At 39.8% G+C, this 21,049-nt stretch overlaps 1 protein-coding gene across 6 annotated transcripts; it reads left to right on the plus strand.

The window, feature by feature from the left end:
• Positions 1-12: 12 nt before the first annotated feature.
• On the plus strand, positions 13-21,029 carry LOC131140063 (sorting nexin-14-like). Of its 6 annotated transcripts, none has more exons than XM_058090145.1 (30): positions 13-607; positions 687-825; positions 889-1,009; positions 1,153-1,226; positions 2,109-2,187; positions 2,269-2,312; positions 2,444-2,531; positions 2,597-2,681; positions 2,755-2,911; positions 2,988-3,063; positions 3,805-3,849; positions 3,937-4,017; positions 4,101-4,215; positions 4,289-4,444; positions 4,518-4,642; positions 6,319-6,377; positions 6,562-6,588; positions 9,366-9,498; positions 10,090-10,276; positions 10,364-10,447; positions 11,089-11,189; positions 13,750-13,861; positions 14,102-14,142; positions 16,341-16,460; positions 18,102-18,198; positions 18,321-18,485; positions 19,968-20,063; positions 20,176-20,267; positions 20,558-20,614; positions 20,860-21,029. In XM_058090145.1, the coding sequence occupies exons 2-30, from the start codon at positions 689-691 to the stop codon at positions 20,899-20,901; spliced, it is 2,796 nt and encodes a 931-aa protein (XP_057946128.1). In that variant the 5' UTR covers positions 13-607; positions 687-688; the 3' UTR covers positions 20,902-21,029. The 6 variants fall into 6 exon arrangements, with proteins under 6 accessions (XP_057946128.1, XP_057946125.1, XP_057946124.1 ...); XM_058090142.1 differs by having other exon boundaries at positions 14-607; positions 10,367-10,447; positions 18,102-18,225; XM_058090141.1 differs by having other exon boundaries at positions 16-607; positions 18,102-18,225; positions 20,863-21,029.
• Positions 21,030-21,049: the final 20 nt, after the last annotated feature.

The raw sequence follows: 21,049 nt of genomic DNA on the forward strand, positions 1-21,049 counted from the left end.
TCTACATTTCGGTTGCTGATTTCTTTTATCTTGCCTGGGGTGAATTAATCAAGTGATGTGAACGACTAGACATATGACCAAATTTGACTAATCGATTGAAGCCACTGGGTAGCTGATAGCTAGTCGGGTGCTAAACAAGATAACGCTGTGCCGACTCAAAGTACATAATATTGTACCGTTGCCTTTAAACACGCGTCTTCCTTTCTAGGTCCGTCATTTTCCTTTTATTTGAAGTGGCCACGTAGACTCGGCAGAGCACCATTTTCCCCCGCAAACTCAGCCCCGAATTTAGGACTACTAAATTCATAGTACGTATTTTTTTAATAGTAACAATGGCTACCGATGTGCAATTGATAAAAAAACATTTTTCTGTTGTGTTGGTGCTGAGCGGAGGTGACATCACACCGACACGTACTTAGCCCCCATCCCCCTTGTGACGCCCCCTTTAAATGGAACTCCAATGCCAGCCAGCCATGTCTATGGTAGCAGCTAGCCATACATTGCTGCGTGCGAATGATGCTCTCTACAATGACACTAAACACCGAAATGTGATGTAAAAAAAAAAAAACTCGCTCCCTGAATCACTGCAACTTGCTCGGCGTGTAAGGTAAGCTGTGTGGTAAAATGTTTTTTCGAATCGTCGGGTTAATGTGCACAAACACCAGAATACCGCCTTTATTCTGCAGCAATGGGATGCTTCAGGGTTTTCCTGCAGCGTACAAGACGCAAAATGAAGCTGGATCTGCTCAGAGATCTGGGTCGACAGTATCCAGTGTTCTGTTTCATGCTGTTGGCCCTCCTCCTGTCCACAGTGCTATTAAGCAGGTACACTCACACGTCATTCTTGCTGTGGAATGGATGCGGCAACCTTTCCCCCCCCTCCCACAGATACATTCACATCATCATGGTAGTTTGGTCCTTCCTGGCTGGTGTTGTTACTTTCTACTGCTCCCTGGGGCCAGAGTCTCTGCTGCCAAACATCCTAGTAAACATCAAGCCAAAAATAAAGGTAGGATACACATACTACAGTATACAGTATATCACAACTCACATTTAATTATTTAACATTTTTGTGTTTTGGATATGCATCTCAACAACATTATAGTCATGTAGCCCAATTCTTGCATTACATCTGTGATTCTTTGTGTCCAGTCCTACCAGCAGGAATTGTTTCCACTGGGCAGCAGCTGTGCCGTTTGTGGGAAGATCAGGTGTAAAAGGCACAGGTGAGTTACCTGATGGCGTCGTGGGTGGTCATATTACACTTGTGTGACTGTATTCATGTGTAAATAGGTTAATATCCATTTGGGTTCTATACCCCTGCTAAAATACCGGCATTTTACTTTAATGTGCTCAAAATGCAGAAATACTATACAGTAATCCTTCTTTTATCGGGGTGTTATTGGTTCCAGACCCGACAAGTGAATTTTTGCCACTTAGGACTCCTTTTCATAATTAGAGCATGGAAAACCTGTTTACAACCTTCTAAATACGGTTTGTAACATCATTAGAGACCCCATGAAATAACACCCCTATAGTAACCTTTACACTCATATTACCCGATATGGTAGGCGTAAGTAAGCCATTTAAGACATAAATAAGACTTGTGCACATGTGTGTTACTATAACTGTCTTCCCCTCATGGACCTGAATGAGGGCGGACACAAAGTGGGTTCGGGGGTTCAGAGTTGAGTTTCAGCTTTGCGTGGTTAACAGCCGCAAGTGTTCTTCTTATGACCATTATATCATTATTGTGCCTTTTGCAAGATCATTCATACAGACAATAAAAGCCTGTTGTTCCAGCGATCCAAGTCTGGTGCTTGTCTCACCGAGCAACTAGCGACACCTAGTGACCAGTGTGGAATACTACATTCACATTATCTTCATGCCTTGTATTTGTGTATTTGTTAATTTAGCAATTTTTATGCTTGAAAATAAGGGGAACAATTTTTTATAATATAATATTCTACCACAAAACAACATGATTTATTATTTAAGTCTTTTTTGAAAAACGATGATTGAGTGAAAGTGTGAAAAAACACTAAATGATGTTCAACCTCCCCCTAGTGGTTGTATAATATATATTGTATTGTATTGTTTGATGTTAGACACACTTTATTACTGGAAAACTACCAACCATGGCTTGATCTCAAAGTGTCTTCTAAAGTGGATGCTTCTCTTTCCGAGGTAAAGTAACATAAAAGTACAACTTGTTTTGACTATATATAGCTGGTCTAAAGTCTAAGTAACTTCCTGTTTTTCCCCCAGATTCTGGAGCTTGTCCTTGAAAACTTTGTGTATCCTTGGTATAGGTAAATGTTTAATCACCATTATTACCACAATAAGTTTTGATGCAGGGCTGATTTATACTGGTACCAACTGGTAAAAGAACAGCGCTGTGTATTACAATCAAAGTTATAATGCTTGTTTGTTTTTTCTCTAGGGATGTGACAGATGATGAGGCGTTTGTGGATGAGCTGAGGGTGACTTTACGTTTTTTCGCCGCCGTGTTGGTCCGTCGAATCCAGAAGGTGACGACTCCCAACTGCAAAATGGAAGTCAGAATACATGACTTTAATTTGTTGTAATTTCCCAGGTTGATGTTGCATCCCTCATTACACGGAAGCTCCTCAAAGTCTCCATGAAGCACATTGAGTTAATCACTAAAGCAAGGCAGAGAGGTACTGCTGATACAATCATTATGTCGGCCGGTCATTTAAAAAAATGATTAAATTATTCTGCTGTTGTCTTTAGTGAAGAATACACAGCATCTACAACAAGCTGTTTTGGAGGAGTATGGTCCAGACCTTCATGTTGCCCTTCGTAGTCGCAGAGATGAGCTACTTTACCTCAGGAAATTGACTGAGATGCTCTTTCCTTACATCCTGCCACCGAAGGCCACAGACTGCAGGTAAGTCTCTCAGTGTTAGAACAATGTTATTAAACACACATTGTACAGACTTTAAGCTAATTTCGTCTTTCTACAGATCCCTAACGTTGCTTATAAGAGAAGTCCTGGCTGGTTCTGTCTTCCTTCCTTCAATGGACTTCTTGGCTGATCCTGTGAGTGTAGTCTGAACTGAAAATAACTGCAGAGATCTCAAATTAGTGTCGAAGTCAAAAAAGAGTTATGTTTTCCTTTTAAGTTACTAACAGACAACAAAGCGTTAATAAAGTTAATACAGCCGTCCCTCGTTTATCTAGGTTAATTTATTCCACACCTTTTTATGACTACGCTCTTTTACACCATATAGCACAGGCTATGGAATCACAGCAGGTACATAAGATTTGGCGTCGCTTTAAGCAATAGCACGCAACCGAGCTAACTAGTTAGCCTCTAGTAAGTTATTAGTAACTAGTAAGACTCACTCAAAGATGTTGTCATGTTGTATTCTACACTGCTCATTAATGTTACTGTAATCGTCAGTGAGACACACAAGCACCAGATGCAATCGCTGGAACATAAGGCTTTTTATTGCAGGTTTGAATAATCTCACAACATGCACAATAATCCCTAATTCTAGCCACTGACGCTAAAACTCAACTCTGAACCCTTGATGTCACTTCCTGTCCACGACTCGCTGTACTCCACCAGCGCCGGCACACATTTACAGCAACACACACAAGCATGAGACTTACTTGTGTCTGAAATGGCATACTTTCTGTTATTATGTCAACTTTATTTGGTAAGTGTAATGGTGACTATAGGGGTGTTATTTCATGTCTAGAGGACTCTACGTATTGAAAAATTCAGAAACATTACATTACTTGTGTGATATTTCTGCCTATTGCATTGCATTTCAGGACACGGTGAATCATTTGATTTTGCTCTTCATTGACAACTCTCCAGTAAGTAATGCACAACATAAATACCTTGGGATTTGGAATGATTTATTCCAATTTATTTATTCCATTTATTCATTATATATTTTGAAGCCTGAAGAAGCCACAGAGCCAACATCAGTGCTGGTTCCTTTTCTGCAAAAGTACTCTGACCCTCGCAGCAGAAAGCCTTCAGTAAGCATCATCACACTGGCAGTGCAATAATGTACATTTTCATTTAATTTTAATGTATTTGCCTGACTTGTCTCATTTTCCAGGTTCTGAAGCTGGAGTTAAAAGAAATTCGAGAACAGCAAGACCTTCTCTTTCGTTTTATGAACTTCTTGAAGCAAGAAGGAGCTGTCCATGTGCTGCAGTTCTGCCTCGCAGTGGGTAAGTGTCCCAATCCTGCAAACCACCATAAGTAAATGTTTTTGTTGATTGTGATCTTTCAACTATGTCTCAGAGGAGTTCAACGACAGGATACTGTGCCCAGAGCTGCCTGACGCAGAGAAGATGATGCTCCACGAGGAGGTTAAGAAGATCTACGAGACCTACTGTTTAGACGAGAGCATTGACAAGATCCGTTTTGACCCCTTTATTGTGGAAGAAATACGTAACAGTATGTGACATATTTCACCTTTTGTAAACATTGTCACACATAGATTATTTATTTATTGGGTGTATTTCCTCAGTTGCAGAGGGCCCATATGCAGAAGTGGTGAAACTTCAGACCATGAGATGCTTGTTTGAAGCATATGAACACGTTCTCTCCCTCCTGGAGAATGTTTTTACGCCCATGTTCTGCCACAGCGATGAGGTAATCATTCGGACTACCAAAGAGATGACTGAGCTAACATCACAAATGTCTTGTTGCTGAGGTGCTACCCTCAAAAGCAGTTGAACACAATATTTTTCGCCATGCTGATTGGAAGGTATCCCATATAAAATCATGAACGTAATATTCAATGCACAATTTATTGCGTTTCATTGGTTCCAGAAACTGACCATAAGTGAATTTCTGCAAAGTAGGATTCAAAATTAGTAAATTATTATTATTACTATTAGAGCATAGAAAACCTGTTCATGATCTAAATGTGGTTGTTGCCATTATTACAGCCCTATGTACATGAAATAACATCTCTATATTCACCTTTGCACTTGCACTTTGCAAGTCAATGCCACTTACAAGAGTGACAAAATAAGGCATTTTAGAATAAGAAAGTAGATGAATAAGTTAGCCACATTAGCATTGACGGCGTACTTTCTAGTGGCTGTGTCTCACCAATGTAACATTACTGACACCGTGAGACCAGTATAGAATACTACTCTACACATGCAGTGAGCATTCCCACAGGAGCTGCCGTCGGCAACTCTCTACACTGCCAACTTACTGCTAGCACTCAGCTAACAGTCAACTATATTTGGCTGATATCACACACCACTTTTCATGCCCCTTTTTCTTAAAGCTGCACACCTCATACCACATCTTTTGAATGCCTTGTAGTTGTGATTTTTTTGTTAAATTTAGCCCACAAATACGATATGCTATGGCTGAGATTGAGTGAAGAAACGGTTCTCCTCTCATTCTGTGTGGAAGTGGTAAGATTTTGGCTTGTTGTTAATGTTAAAACTCGAAATTTAGAATGTCATAAACAGGTTTTATAAGCTTTATCGCCCCCATTGCAGTACCTGACCATGACAGACAGCACCTTTCACAATAAGCAAAATGGTCAAACACAGTAAACAAAATATATTGTTAGTCAAAAATACTTATTTTTTACTTTGATTAGAGATGTTTCATCTTGTTAGTGTTTGCAGTGTGGTCCTTCTGCTTGTATGAGACACAAAACTTAGAATTATTCATTCATTCATTTTCTACCGCTGATCCTCACAAGGGTGTACCGGTGCCTATCCCAGCTGTCTTTGTGCGAGAGGCGAGGTACCCCCTGGACTGGTCGCCAGCCAATCACAGGGCACATATAGACAAACAACCATTCACACTCACATTCATACCTATGGACAATTTGGAGTCGCCAATTAACCTAGCATGTTTTTGGAATGTGGGAGGAAACCGGAGTACACGGAAAAAACCCACGCATGCATCGGGAGAACAACTCCACACAGACATGGCACAGGGTGGAATTGAACCCCAGGTCTCCTAGCTGTGTAGTCTGCGAAACTCAGAATTAATTTTTCTTTAATCCTTTGATTCTTGCTGAGCTCTCACAACTATTGAACTATTATATACAATATAATTAGTCTCTTAGGGTAAATTAGTTTAGATTTGTACAGGACTAAAACGAGTCACACACTATTGACTTCAGAATAAAGTCAATATTGAATCAATATTAATTAAGTTTGTTACAGAAAAATGTGGAATTTTGCACCTAACTGGAAATTAAAATAACATCTACACTCCACATCACTGTTTATTATTACTAATATTATATGTACATGTATGGATTTATTTTTCTCTGCTTGTTCCCCTTCCAGTATTTCCGCCAACTTCTGAGAGGAGCTGAGTCCCCTGCCAGGAATTCCAAAATGAGCAGGTTAGTGTCTTCACTACTTGTGGTGTGTGTGCCAAAATAAAAGCGGTTGGGAGTCAATTTTTCGTGTTGTGACAATGTCCTAAATGTTTTTCCATGTTTGTATGTTTGACTTTGGTTGTATCGTGGTTCTATCATGGGGTGCGGCTTGTATGTTGCCCTTAACTCCTCATGCATATTGTTCCAGAAATAGCCTAAGTATGGATGACATCCGGTGAGTACAAGGCCTCAGCGTTCCTGAACAGAAAAACTGTGTCTGGCTGAGCCGTGCTGCCATTATTGCTTGACTCTTCCACACATGAGGATGCGCTGCCTTTGTAACAATGCCATGATTACCTGGCCTTCAGGGAGGATGCCAAATAGCATAATGTAATACAACTCCACTCCACTAAATAAACACTCTCTTTATTTGTGCTGTAATGAGACCCAACTAAACTCAATAAAGAGTTAAATGGACTCTTAATTAGGTACACATAATACAAAGAACTGCATCCACAGTTTTGATACTTGAGCATCCTCTCTGATACCATTGGAGTAAAAATCAATTTATTTTGACTTTTATCTTTGAAGAACATCATTTTCAAATACAAGTACCAGCTCTCAGTACAATGCAGTGCATTTCTACACCACACACATTTCTGTATAATACAGTTTTATGTAGTGCAGCTTTTTATAGCGTTAAACTTTCTATTTTCACCTAAAGTTGGTGGTGGTAATTTTTGGTTTTCCTTGTTATGAAGGCAGTTTTCACAGCAGAAGAGATCCTCTCATTGCATTTTAACATGGCAGCATGTAGGAGGAGCCTAAACTACAGTAACATCGTCATGCACTTAGGCTCTCTGTCATAAATAACATTGTCATGCTGTGTATGTGTATGATGTGTGCGTCCTTCCTGATTCTGTCACTGTCATGCTGCCTGCCCTGGTGTGATCCATCCTCTACCCGATTTGTCCATTGGGGACGTAACCCTGTTCTGCTTATAGTTCCTGGGACTGGAGCCCCGAGTCCCCGTCCTCACAGTTCACCGCCTCTGGCAGCTCTTCACCTGCATCTTTTAACTCCCTTCATGCCCAGTTAACAACCTTTCCATACGGCTCGCTATCTCACCGCCACTCCTTATCGCCCAAGTAAGTCAGGGTCCATCCAACCGCCCATCGATCATGCTGTTGCAGTGTGATGTCAAGCACTTTTAAGTCCCAGTCCAACCTCCCTTACCCTACCCAACCCTGACCCAACCAGCAGCATGCAGCCAAACTTGTTTTTATTTGTGTCCCTCACATCAATTCTCATTTTCTTATAACTCACTCCCAAAGAGGACATGTGGTGTAGCCGTTCTATTCTATACACATTTCTGCCAGGCACGTCCTTGTAGTTATTTTCAGGGATTATTGTGCTTCTATGTGAAAGTACGAGAGGGTGCCTGAGGTCAAATGTTAAGAGTTGGAAGAATGTCCCTCACCACTTTAGTGTTAAAGAGTCTATGTCAAATAATGAACCAAATTTTTCAGTTGCATACTACATATTTCTTCTGAGTGCACAGTGTGGGGCCACTTGGATATTGTATTCATTTTTCTAATGTTCTGTAAAGGCTTAAAAAACCTGTGCACCAATGGTACATCAGTTTTCATTATTGATTTGTTTGGCAAGGTCAGATGAAAACCAATACATACATTTTCCCATAGTACTAAATGTACATCATTTAATGAATCCGCTCTAGACACAAAAAATATGTACAAAAATAATTTTTTGTACGGAATTTCATATGCAGAAAACAATGCAAAATAATTACAACTGGATGGAACTTATTGTTGATACGGATCACCCGTACATCCTGATGAAATGAAACTTTCTTTGGTGGGTTATTTAGCAGTTAGTTAGCAATGTGTCGGGTGCTTTGTTTGGGCACTTGATTTTGTGGAAGCATGTACGTGGCAAACGTTTTGAGTGCAATATTGTATGAAAACCAAGACTGTGAGAAAACTAAGGAAATGTTTTGGGAACAATTTGCGATGAAAACCGAATCATCGGTTTGACTGTATTTAAGTATGCATACTCATAGGTTTGTGTTGTTATTCGTATCAACATTTCAGCTTTTTTGCTTTTTGTATATCCTGCCCACTCTCTACTATACTATTCATGTGCGTATTTGCTGTTTAAATGTAGTTTTATGTGGTGCCATAGACTGTAAATAGCCCCTGGTTGTATATTTACACCTAGAGTTCACAGTTCTATGTCAAAGCAAGAACTTTATTGATTTTATAGGATACCTAACCTATGGATGTTTGAGGTAGCTGAGGTCAGACGTCAGGTTTTTGTGTGTACTTACTGGTGCTCTGCTTAGCTTTCAACACATTGTCAAATATTGAGGGTTGATTGTTCAAAGTAACAGCAAGACACTTTTTTTTTAAGGATTATCATTTGATGTCTGAAGTAGCGGAAGTCAAACATCACATTGCACTAGTTCAGTATTAAATATATTTTCTTCAAACTTCCAAGCAAGAACCCGAATGATTTGGGATTTTATCCAACCAGCAATGTTAACAGGAGATGAGGTCAAATGTTAGGTCAGCTGGTATGTTTTCCATCCATGTTGTCGTTCAGATTTTCGGAGATTCTTTTCTTATTTCGACACAAGACCCCGATAAATGTTTTTATCAGCTCTGTGTCAACAGTTTGATATTGTCTGCTTGCTACTTTTTAGTTAAATCCAGACATCTGTTCATGCAATCTCTGCTCCATGCTGTGTGCTGTTTTTGCTTATGTCTCCATAGTAACCAATGGAGACGTTTCATTCATTCCATGAATGCAGTGTGGCTTTGCTTTGGCTTCCGCAGATGTCTTTCCCCCTCTGATGTACAGCGATGATACGCTACAGTGTGCTGTTTACTTCCCTTCCTTTGCTATCTGCTTCGATTCCTTCCCTGTCATTTTGCTTAACCCCCCCCATCTCCTCCACATGGCTGTAATAACGCCCCCCTCTTTGGCCTGCAGGAGCACGTCAAAGAGAGGCGAGTCCTTTGGGATCGGCCGCATAGGCAGTAAGATCAAGGGGGTTTTCAAGAGCACAACCATGGAGGGAGCCATGCTGCCAGCTTATGGGATGGTGGAGGGAGAGGATGATTTGGTGAGCTAAAGCCAGTCATTATACATTTACATGCACTCATTTTTCAGTGTTTAATCATACTTCTATCGGTCATGCATAACTCTAAATGTGTTCAAAAGAAAATAGGAAAAATCCATAGAGACTTCTGTTGTACTGTATTTATTTTAAAGTGACCACTTGGAGGCGTTAGTGAGTCAGGAAAACATGGTCTCAAATGTTAAATCATGTGTCCCCAAAAAGTAATCTTTAAGAGACAGCTGTATTGGTCCAACACTGACCCATGTTTGCGTTCTTTTTTTTTTTTTTTTTAGTTCTGATGTGTCTTTTTCTTTCAATGTTATCTCCTTTCCTTTCTCTGCTGTTAGAGGATATCCTGTGTTCTCACTTTTCCTTCTTTTGCTGTTAAGTACGGACATTTTTTTCAATGGAAACTCCTGTCTTCTGATGTTTGTTCCGTGATTTGATTCAGTGAATGATAAGATTGTTGAACATATGGCAAATTCATTTGCGGTGATGAAATAATGTGAAGGTCCAGTAGCCATTATGAATGTGATCCACTTATCTCAAAGAGGTTGACGTGACCTAAATTACCCTCACATCCTCACATTCTAGGTGGAGGAAGCCATGATGGTGCTAGAGGATGACTCCCCCATCGAGGCAGCCTCCACGCCCAGCACCCCGCGTAACCTCTCTGCCTGGAACATCACCATCCCGTACATTGATTTCTACGATGATGATGTGAAGAGGGAGAGGATTCCGGTGTTCTGCATCGACGTGGAGCGGAACGACCGCAAAGCAGGTGAATGCACATCAGTGACAATGTACTAGATCGTGTAGAAGTCTTTCCGGAACACTAAACTACTTTTGTATTTGTGTTTTATCACAGTAGGCCATGAGACCGAGCACTGGTCTGTATACAGGAGATACCTGGAGTTCTACGTACTTGAGTCAAAGCTAACCGAATTTCATGGTAGTATTTTTTTCTGCACATTATTGCATTGCGGAGCACCACCACAAACATTGGAGCGAAGTCTTCTCTAGGGACAATACTATAGAAATGAAACTTGAATATAAATTAGGCAGTAAAAATAAATCAACACACAGCCGTGATGTAGTTAAAATATCTGGCAACACAAATGCATACACTTGACAGTGATTATGTCCACATTGTGTCCAAAATGTCAAGGCACTTGTCATCTTGGAGATATTTCACCCAGTCCAGTTTTTCAGGGGAGAGGATCACGCTCTACTTTGGGATCTAACAAGACATGATGAAATTCATGTTTTCCCTCAATGAACCACAGCTCTACAGAGCTGGCAGCATTCATGCATCCCCAGTCTATGCTTGACACAGTTGTCTTCTGGGTTCTCTCTAGTGTTGCCAGCAATTTAGACAATATCTGTGTGGTGAGGGATTTTCAGTGGACAGTAAATCGATACTGCTGTACACTGACTAGTTTCTATTGTATTGTCCCTTGAGAAGATGCACTGTGATAAAATGATTGCTGAAATGTGTGTATTTGAGTATCCACTATTTACAAACCTAAACACATCTGTTTTCCTCTTGTTGGACAACTATTGGAATTTATGAAATTTGACATCCTGCTACAGGATCCTTCCCAGATGCACAGCTGCCTTCCAAGAGAATCATCGGTCCCAAGAATTATGAGTTCCTCACATCCAAGCGCGAGGAGTTTCAGGAGTACCTTCAGGTAGGTGTTTTTATCGATTTGCCTATGAACTCAATTTAGACAATAAGGCTATATGACACATTTAGATGAATACGTATATAGTGTATAATTATCAAGTCAAGTTTATGATGAAAAGAGACCAGTGCCATAAATGGTGCACAAATGCACAGCTTGATGCCGTCTCACCGCTAAGACTAATTTGACAATTGTTTCTGACGCCAGCCTGCCTTCATTTTTGTCATGACATGGTGCCATTGAAGTGCAAATGCAGCCCAACTTCTTCATTCCAACTTCTCTTCTCCCAAGTCCCAGACAACTTTCTTTAGTAAAAATTCTTCCAATCTTTTATAGTCTTTTTAAGTCATAGTCGGAAGTACCAGGAATCTCCTGACAGCAGTATTATCTTGGAACCGCCTCACTTCTTAGCAGCTGGACAACTTTGACCTGTGAAAATGTTAGAAGAGGAGGTTCTCACAGTCACATGAAAAATTGTACCTTGTCAGATTTCCAGCAGGGGAAAAACATTTTCACAGTAGCATGTCACACTGGACACAGTTCAGAAACCTCCAACTGCTATCTCTGAATTTGGAGGGGGGGGGCTAAGTTTATACCACTCACAAGTTCATGGAGTTCAGTACCAGATGTGTATTTTGCAATGCATTACGGATATAAAATGCAATCCAACATCTGCAAGTAGTTTTTGATAGCACGCGAAAGTTTTTGATTATTGTTGCAACTTAGTAGTAGAAGGAACTGTGTTCAAGTAACTTCAAATTTGATGTTTCACGCCTCCACTGCAAGGCAGGAGAACCAGCAAGAAATCAGCAAAGAAAATACTTTAATAACCATCCATTTTCTATGCCACGTATCCTCACCAGGGTCGCAGGTATGCTGGAGCTTATTCCAGATGTCTTTGGGTGGGGTACACCCTGGACTGGTCGCCAGCCAATCACAGGGCACATATAGACAAACAACCATTCACACTCACATTCATACCTATGGACAATTTGGAGTCGCCAATTAACCTAGCATGTTTATGGAATGTGGGAGGAAACCGGAGTACCGGAGGACAGTGTACTAGTGTATATCATTATTGTTGTAGTAGGATTGGATAAACATTATAGGTCAGTCATGGACCTAACTGTTGAGAATCACTGAGAATTAACTCCATAAAATAGCTTTTTCGTTAGCTCTTTTGTTTTTTTTTGTGTCATGACCACTGAAATACAGTACAACAAAGTTTAGTGCAACACAGGTGGCGATTGCCTCATCAATGTAACGTTACTGACATTGAGAAACCATCTAGTTTAATCTTTGTTTATCATTAAGGAGAGACCGATGATGGACTCCAATCACATTATTAACAAGAGAACACATGCAGTCATCATTCACACAGGAGCTGCAGTTGGCCACACGCTACACTGCTAACCTCCTGCTAGCACTCAACTAACAGTCAACTCTAGCTAGCTGATGCTAGTGATGACAGTTCAGATTTAAAGGGGGCCTATTATGCTGACCTATAAGTGGAGTGAGAATGTTGTATTCTCGTTTTAAACGATGCCTAGGTTTCAGACAATGAGGTTTGTGCATTTAGAAGTGAGCCCTGAAAGAAGTTTGGGATGGCTCAAAACACTCCGTGTCAGAAGGCTTGGAAAAACTGCCCCTTTGTGATGTCACAGAGGAGCGGACTTCCTGATATGGGCGTGGCTGTAAGCCAGATAAACTCTCTGCCCTCCCCCAAGTTCTGCTTCCCCCGCTTTCCCCAAGCTCTCCTCCTCTGTTTACATTTCTAGCAATGGCTCGTATGGGAAAGTCTCATTTGTTTACAATTCCTAAAGACACCACCATCAGACACAAGTGGTTGGAGTTCCTGATTCCCTACCAGCAAACGAAATGCATTTTAATCTGTCAACGGCATTTCACACTGGTCTGTTTTTTGAACATGGGCCAGTATGGGGCTGGATAAGAAGATACAAAGATACATTGCCGTTTATTATCAACTCCTATACCGTTCGCAGCTAACAGCACAAACCCGAAGTCCCTTTAAGCATTTGTGAGTGTGACCACCCACAGCAGAGTGGACGTGCCTGGATGCGGGCCCTGCGCGGAATACACTTAAACTGTTTCCGTGGGGACCATGAAATCCAAAGATATACAGCTGAATAGGTGCAGATTCTGGAAGAACTAGAAAGCTTTGTCTGCTGGTTATTGTGTGTAGCTGCTCTATAGGAATCCACTCGATACAAAGGGCAGAAAACAGTTAATAAAGTTTTTTTGATGGTGATTGTTTGATCCTTAAGCCATATAGACCTTATGATGCTTGTATTCTCATGTACTGTACTCCAAAAATACTTTTGAAATGGTAGGTACACTAAAGGTCTTAAAGGGTTAAACTGGCAAGGTAACAGGCATCAGAAGAAACACACTCACTAAACTGTGTCAATGAAAAACCCCATGGTTACAAAATGAGGCCAACATCTGTCTTGTTCATATGAGCGTGTAGCGGCCAAATGAATGTCCTGGTTGTCATGTTGTTGTTGGCTTGCACTCAACTTTGCCTCTTGTGTGTTATTCTGTGCAGAAACTCCTGCAGCATCCCGAGCTGAGCAACAGCCAACTCCTGGCTGACTTCCTGTCCCCGCATAGTGTGGAGTCTCAGTTCCTGGACAAGATGTTGCCTGACGTAAACCTTGGTGAAGTATAGATCTGGACAGTGTGTGTGTGTGTGTGTTGGGGGGGTTGAGGAAGAGGTTGTGACAAAGGCTCAGTGAGAGGGATTATATTTGAACAAGAGACTGTGTTAGAATCGTTGTGTGTGTGTGATCGCTTTGACCTTGGCTTGCGAGTGAGCCAAATATGTGACTGAGAAAGAGGCAAACGTCACGATCTTACAAGACCATTCATCGATGACTGAAATGATCTATGTTTTACAGGGAAAATCATTAAGTCAGTCCCCAGCAAACTGATAAAGGAGGTGAGTAAGAAATTCCTTTTGGTGTGTTCACCATTTAGAATAGATTTAGTAAAAAATATCACAAATAATAGAATGATGAAGGTGCATTATCAGAGTAAACAAATTTGAAAAGTAAAAATATAAACCGTAAACAAGAAATGTCAATAGAGTTATATAATGGTATTTAATATTATATACAGTAGTGTTTCAAAAAGTGTTTGCCCGTTGTTGATTTCTTATTCTTTTGCATGTTATGTTGGTCACACTTAAATGTTTCAGATCATCAAAAAATGTAAATATTATTTTGACAACACAACTGAACACAAAATGCAGTTTTTAAATGAAACTTTTTATTATTAAGGGAGATAAAGCCAAACCTACATGCCCTCTCCCCTGCCCAAACCATAACTTAACTGAGATTAACACACTAATATCACACAATTATCAACAAATGGCAAAAACATGGAACAGTGGTGACCCTTCCTAGGAGTGGTCGGCCAACCAAAATGACCACAAATGTGCAGCAATGACTCATCCAAGAGGTCACAAAAGACCCCACAACAACACCCAGACAACTGCAGGCCTCACTTTTCACTTTTTTTGTCAGGATACAGCTTGATGACCCCCAAAACCTTTGGGAAAATACTCTGCGATCTGATGAAAAAGTGCCTATCCCATTACATCTGGAGTAAAAGTAATGTCCCATTTCAGAGAAAGAACATCATGCCAACAGTAAAATATTGTGGTGGTAGTGTGATGGCCTGGGGCTATTTTGCTGCTTTGCTGGAAGACTTGCTGTGATAAATGGAACCATGAATTCTTCTGTCTAAAAGGAGAATGTCCAGCCAGCTGTTTGTAACCTCAAGCGGGTACGAATTTGTGTTCTCCAGCAGGACAATGATCCAAAAACACACCAGCAAGTCCACCTCTGAATGAATGAAGAAAAACAATGAATACGTGGCCTAGTCAAAGTCCTGACCTGAATCCTATTGAGATGCTGTGGCATCACCTTAAAAAGGTGGTTCATGCTGGAAAACCCTCCAATGTGGCTGAATTCTGCAAAGACGAGTGGGCCAAAATTCCTCCACTGCGCTTTAAGAGACTCATTGCAAGTTGTCACTTGTTTGTAGGTGTTATTAGGTTTAGGGGGCAATCACTTTTTCACACAGGTCCATGTAAGTTTGAATTTTTTTCTTCCTTATCAATAGAAAGTTTCATATAAAACTGCATTTTGTGTTCTCTTGTGTTGTCATTGACTCATATTTAAATTAGTTTGATGATCTGTAATAAAAGCAATCACACCACTGTAGCTGGGATAATCAGGGCTCACAAACATGTCAAACACATACATTATTTATTACAGTTAATTTTTTTTCTTATTTTACAGTGGTCCATTGGATTCAATAAAAATAAACTGTGCTGTGATTAATATTTCTAAGATACTTCAGAAATGCCATGCAGAGTATATGACCATAAGGTCACACCAAAAAACAATATTTTGGTATAACATTCTTCTACGCCAACATAGGAAAGATAATCAGGTCATGTTTCCGTACCGTTTTTGGTGTGTATCATGTGATTCAAATGAAAGAAAGGCATCGGGAAGGGGGCAAACACTTACACCACTGTATGCATATAATGTATGCATATATATTATCATTCATTTAATTTATGAAAAACTACAATAGATTGAGGGTCCAATGTTCAAACTGCGACGGACCCAGGGACAACTGCAGTGAAGGAACAAGCTAAATATAAATATTACACCCAAAATGACCATCACCTGAGCATCTTTAGTTCTCATTGTGTTTGTGTGTTGTTGAACAACACATTTAATATTACATTGTTTGTATGATGTGCTGTCTTTTGGGGAAAAACCCCATTATTGTGACATTGAAATTCTCAAAATATCAGCACTATCTCCCTCTAGATATCCCATCTAGGCCGTGTAGCTGTTTTGGACACAATCGCTACTTACACAGGAGGCTTCAAGCTGTTCAAAACAAGCTGACTGGCAGCTGGCTTTCCAAATATGTGCAATCTGTGCTGTAATTGTTATGACTATTACTCTTTAATCATTTTGTATTACACAATCTTTTTATGCTACAAAAACTCTTAGAATAACTTATTTGGGCACAACACCCACAACAGGTCTATCAATTCATATTTAAGAAGAGATATACTCATTTTATATTTGTCTGCTTTGTTTGTTCCATTAGAAAGGGCAGCATCTGGAGCCCTTCATCCAGTCCTTCTTCAACTCTTGTGAGTCCCCCAAACCGAAACCCAGTCGCCCCGAGCTCACCATCCTGAGCCCCACTTCAGAAAACGATAAAAAGGTTGGCAACCTTTTTTAGTTTCTCTTTCTTTCTTACTTCAATTGCAAGCGTTCCTTTCCAACTTTTTCACACAACAAGCCAAACCTTGGGGATTCAGTTCATCCCCTCCAGATGGTTCCTGACCATTTTCAATGTAGTACCAGTAGTAGTAGTACTGCAATATCATATGGCGACTACTATTCCGTCCATCCATTTTCTATGGCGCTTATCCTCACTAGGGTCGTAGGTATGCTGGAGCCTAATGACTAATATTCAATGTCATAAAAGAAAAGAGCCTATTAATGCTAGTTGGATTTTTAAATACGCTAAGTCTAGACCTTATTTTTAAGATATGATTTGATTACTATATTTGAGGGAATGTGTTTTTCAGAGGGGAAACCTTTATTTTCACATTTTTCATTATACAGTCATCCCTGAGCGCTTCGAATTCTTGCTGCTTCACGCTTATTACAGTTTTAAAAATAAATCAAGCTGTTTCGTGGTTGAATATGGCCTATTATTGGTTCTGGTATTTTTAAGCATAAAAATGGCTAAATGTACTAAAATACAAATGTAAGGCATTTAGGAGACACATTCAAGGACGCTATGAATGACATGTAGTAAACTACACTGGTCACTTGGTGTAATGTTACGACCAGACGCACAAACACTGTGTGTTTGCACACTGAGTGTGCTGTCCTGGCACCAGAACACATTTATAGCAAGACGTGTCTTCTTTCTCTTTCGGCTTTTCCCTTCAGGGGTCGCCACAGCAAATCAATCGCCTCCATCCAACCCTGTCTGTATAGCAACACACAACAACATGTGTTTGAGTATTATTTCTGTCTAAAATCATTATTTTCTGTTATTATGTCTACTATACTGGGTAATAAAAGTGTAAACGTGACTATACGGGTGCTACTTAGGGCTCTAATAATGTATTTATAAGGTCAAATAGGTTTTCCATGCTCTAACTTTGAAAATAGTCAATTTGTAAAAAAGTAAAATATCACTATTCACTTGGGTCTGGAAGCAATCAACCGTAATAAACAAGTGATTACTTTATATGTTCTTCAACACAAACAAACAGGGGGTTTTCCTCAGTTTATGGTGTGTTGCGTCATTTCATCTGCACTCCCATTAATGAATTTAACTTTGGTCGCTAAACACGAGAGAAATTCAAGAACTACTTACAGCGTGGTACAATGTGGAAGTATACATATACACCAGCCACACTACTAAAGATCATATTGTAACATCTACCCAGAGGTTACAAGGATGATGACCCCAAAACAATATCAGCAAAATCAACTGTCCTCTCTGCACACAACAGATAACTAAGTGTCATGGTGTTATTGTTGACTTGGATTTTTTTTATTACTGTATCATCATATTATATGGCCTTGCTGTGTTCTGTGTACAGTTTAAGGGACTTAAGACTTATACCAAAACTCCACTTACATCACAGTTTAGAAACATAACCGACGGACTACCTGTGATATGCATCATGTTATAATTCTACACTGTTTCGTCTATGTGAGGGGCCAAACAATCTGTTTTACACAAATTGCTCAGAGAAAGTATTCTATTTTGTTGTTGAACATGTATTGTAGCTAAAGAGAAGTTTCCTAAACCGCAACTTAATTTTACTCCCTCGTTCAGCTCTTCAATGACCTCTTCAAAAACAATGCTAACCGGTCTGACATAGCAGAGAAGAGGCACAACCAGAACTACTTTATGGAAATCCTCACTGTCGATGGTGTGTACGACTATTTAATGTATGTGGGTAAGTGAAATAACCCCCAGTATGCTATGTGTTTCAACATCATATTTGACTCAATGCCCAACCTTTGATGATCCACTCTATCCTCTTTTTGTCAGGTCGTGTTGTCTTCCACATTCCTGACTGGTTGCACCACCTTTTAATGGGTGGCCGAATCCTGTTCAAGAACACCCTGGAGGCCTACACAGATTACTACCTTCAGCAGAAACTCAACCAAGTGGTGGAAGAGCATCGGCTTGTCTCCCTCATCACCTTGCTTCGAGGTGCGCTTAGTGTTATTTAAATAGGGTTCAGTATATTTGATCACATTCGATGTGGTGCCTGAGCAAATGTTGCTTAAAATCATTACATTTAGTGGTACTGTCCAATAGTGCACAATATACTGTAGATCCTGATGTATAATGCTACGTTCACACCGTCGCCAAATCGATGGCGAATTAAATCGGCGAGCAAAGCGGCGGCAAAGCGTAACAAAGCTTAATGAAAGCGTAAAGACCGTAATACAGCGTAAGAAAGGTTTGAGCAATTCGGAACATTCGGCAAGAGCGCCAAAATTTTTTAAACTGTTTAAAAATTTGAGGCGATCTGTCACGAATTGCGTAAAGCGGGGAGAGCGTATTAAAGCTTATCAAAGCGTCACAAAGCTTATCAAAGTTTTGCTCAAAGCGTAGGAAAGCTTAACAGAGCTTGGTTCAAAGGATCAATGGATCTGCTGCATCTATATTATGCTCTGAATCAGAGGCGGGATGCAGTCGGGATCTCGAAATGTTCCATTGTGTGACAGAGCTTAACAGAGCATAAACATATCTGAGGAGATCGTGAGATTTTTTGAAAAATGACGCCGAATTCGTCGCCGATTCAAAGCGCGACATTCGGCGTCGGTGTGAACGTAGCAGAAGCAACTACTTTTTAAACTTTGACAAAAGTGCAGGTAATTTATGGTAAAATTCAAATCTTGTGACATTTCATTTACTTCAGAACTACAACTAACTAAAAACTAACTAAAAAGTAAATATATATATATATATATATATATATATATATATATATATATATATATATATATATATATATATATATATATATATATATATATATATATATATATATCAGTATAACAACATAGCAATCTGACTCAACGTTAATCGGACTAAAAACCCTTTACTTACACTAAATTCATCACATAGCAACCTAACACGCTAAATGTGTACCTGACAAGTATACACACAAGTACCAATATGAATTTGACAAGACAACTCTTTACATTTTCCCATAATGCATTGCATCTGAACAACTCAGATGCTGGATGCTGGAATGACGTCAGCCTCCATCTGGGCTTTGGATCCTCCACCATTATGCTTCTCCTCCAATAAACTGCTCTTCTGGCAGTAATGCATTATGGGTAGATATTAAAACAGCTGCTGTTTGTTATTTTAAACTTGTACTGTTACGTGTAATGTACAGTATATTTCCGAGGTACCCTTTTGGTGTTAAGTTGCTGTGTGATGAGTTTAATGTCGTTTGTAAGATAACACTGTGGGTCAGACTGTTGACCTCTTGCACTTTCTCATGAGTTGACAAGCTTGTGAGTTTTCTCTACTTAACTTTTTTCTTACACTTATTTTTTGTGTACCTCAATATAAACCTCAATATAGATTTTTGACTCCCTTATCAGGTTTTTAGCCAGCAGATTCAGAGAATAAGAAAAGAAGTAAAAATCAAAACAAAAAATATGCCTCCCCTAGATACTGTTTTCTGCGAGAGCAGTTCGCTTCGCTCAGCTCAGGATAAGCAGAGGAGAGCAAAGAGGACATTTGCAGACATGATGAGATACATTCCAGGTAATTTCCTGTCAGCTACCCCCCCACCCCCACACACACACTTCCCCACCCTTATAAGACACATACACATTTTAAGAGGTGGCCGCCAATTGAAAAACCATTTATGTTTTAGACCTTCTGGGGAAATGTATCGGAGAAGAGGCCAAGTATGAAGGTGTATGTCTTCTCTTTGATGGGCTGCAGCAGCCGGTTGTCAACAAGCAGGTAAAAGCGCTCGCCCCCACGCCATCGCATGCGTGCGTGACTCATCTCTCGCCTACCTTACTGCTCAAGAGCATGTCCTGTCAAGGTGAAAATATGGACTTCATTTAGCTGTGGAGAATAGTGACACTTTCTAGTCATACGTTTCTGGAGACTTGAAGCATGGGATGCGACAACCCAAATGATTAGTGGGATGTCTCCCAAAAATAAGTTGTGCAATTCTTCTTTGGTGCATTGTTTTGAATTATATAACATGTTTCTCATTTTTGTCACTGCTTTTCTGCTGTCTTCAGTTGACCTATGTTCTCTTGGATATTGCCATTCAAGAACTTTTCCCTGAACTAAACAAGGTGAACAAGTGTTTGACTGCTAATTAAATCCAATTATCTTCTGACAAATTGATGACGACTATTAAAGTTTTGACCTCGATAATTACACAAACACTAAATCACAATGTGATTCAGAACAGTGGTAAAGTGCTGGAAAATCATGAAAAAATATTAAAAAAAAATTGATAAAGTGCTTGAATTAAATTACATAAGATCTGCATTTATAAAATTGTCATTACAAAATGTGTTGTTTTTTTTCCTCTCAGCAGGTGCAGAAGGAGTCTACAGTCAATGCTCCATGGATGTAAAGTGGTACTACTAACAAAAACATACTATTAATGCACTTTTACAAAGACCACTGTTGGTCTTTTTGTCCTGCTGTACAGTCTGTATACTTAATTATGTCAAATAAAAAAAATATATAACAGTATTGCACTGTCAAGTCAAAAATGTTGA

The sequence above is a fragment of the Doryrhamphus excisus genome, chromosome 13, assembly GCF_030265055.1.
Source record: "Doryrhamphus excisus isolate RoL2022-K1 chromosome 13, RoL_Dexc_1.0, whole genome shotgun sequence".
Lineage (NCBI taxonomy): Eukaryota > Metazoa > Chordata > Actinopteri > Syngnathiformes > Syngnathidae > Doryrhamphus > Doryrhamphus excisus.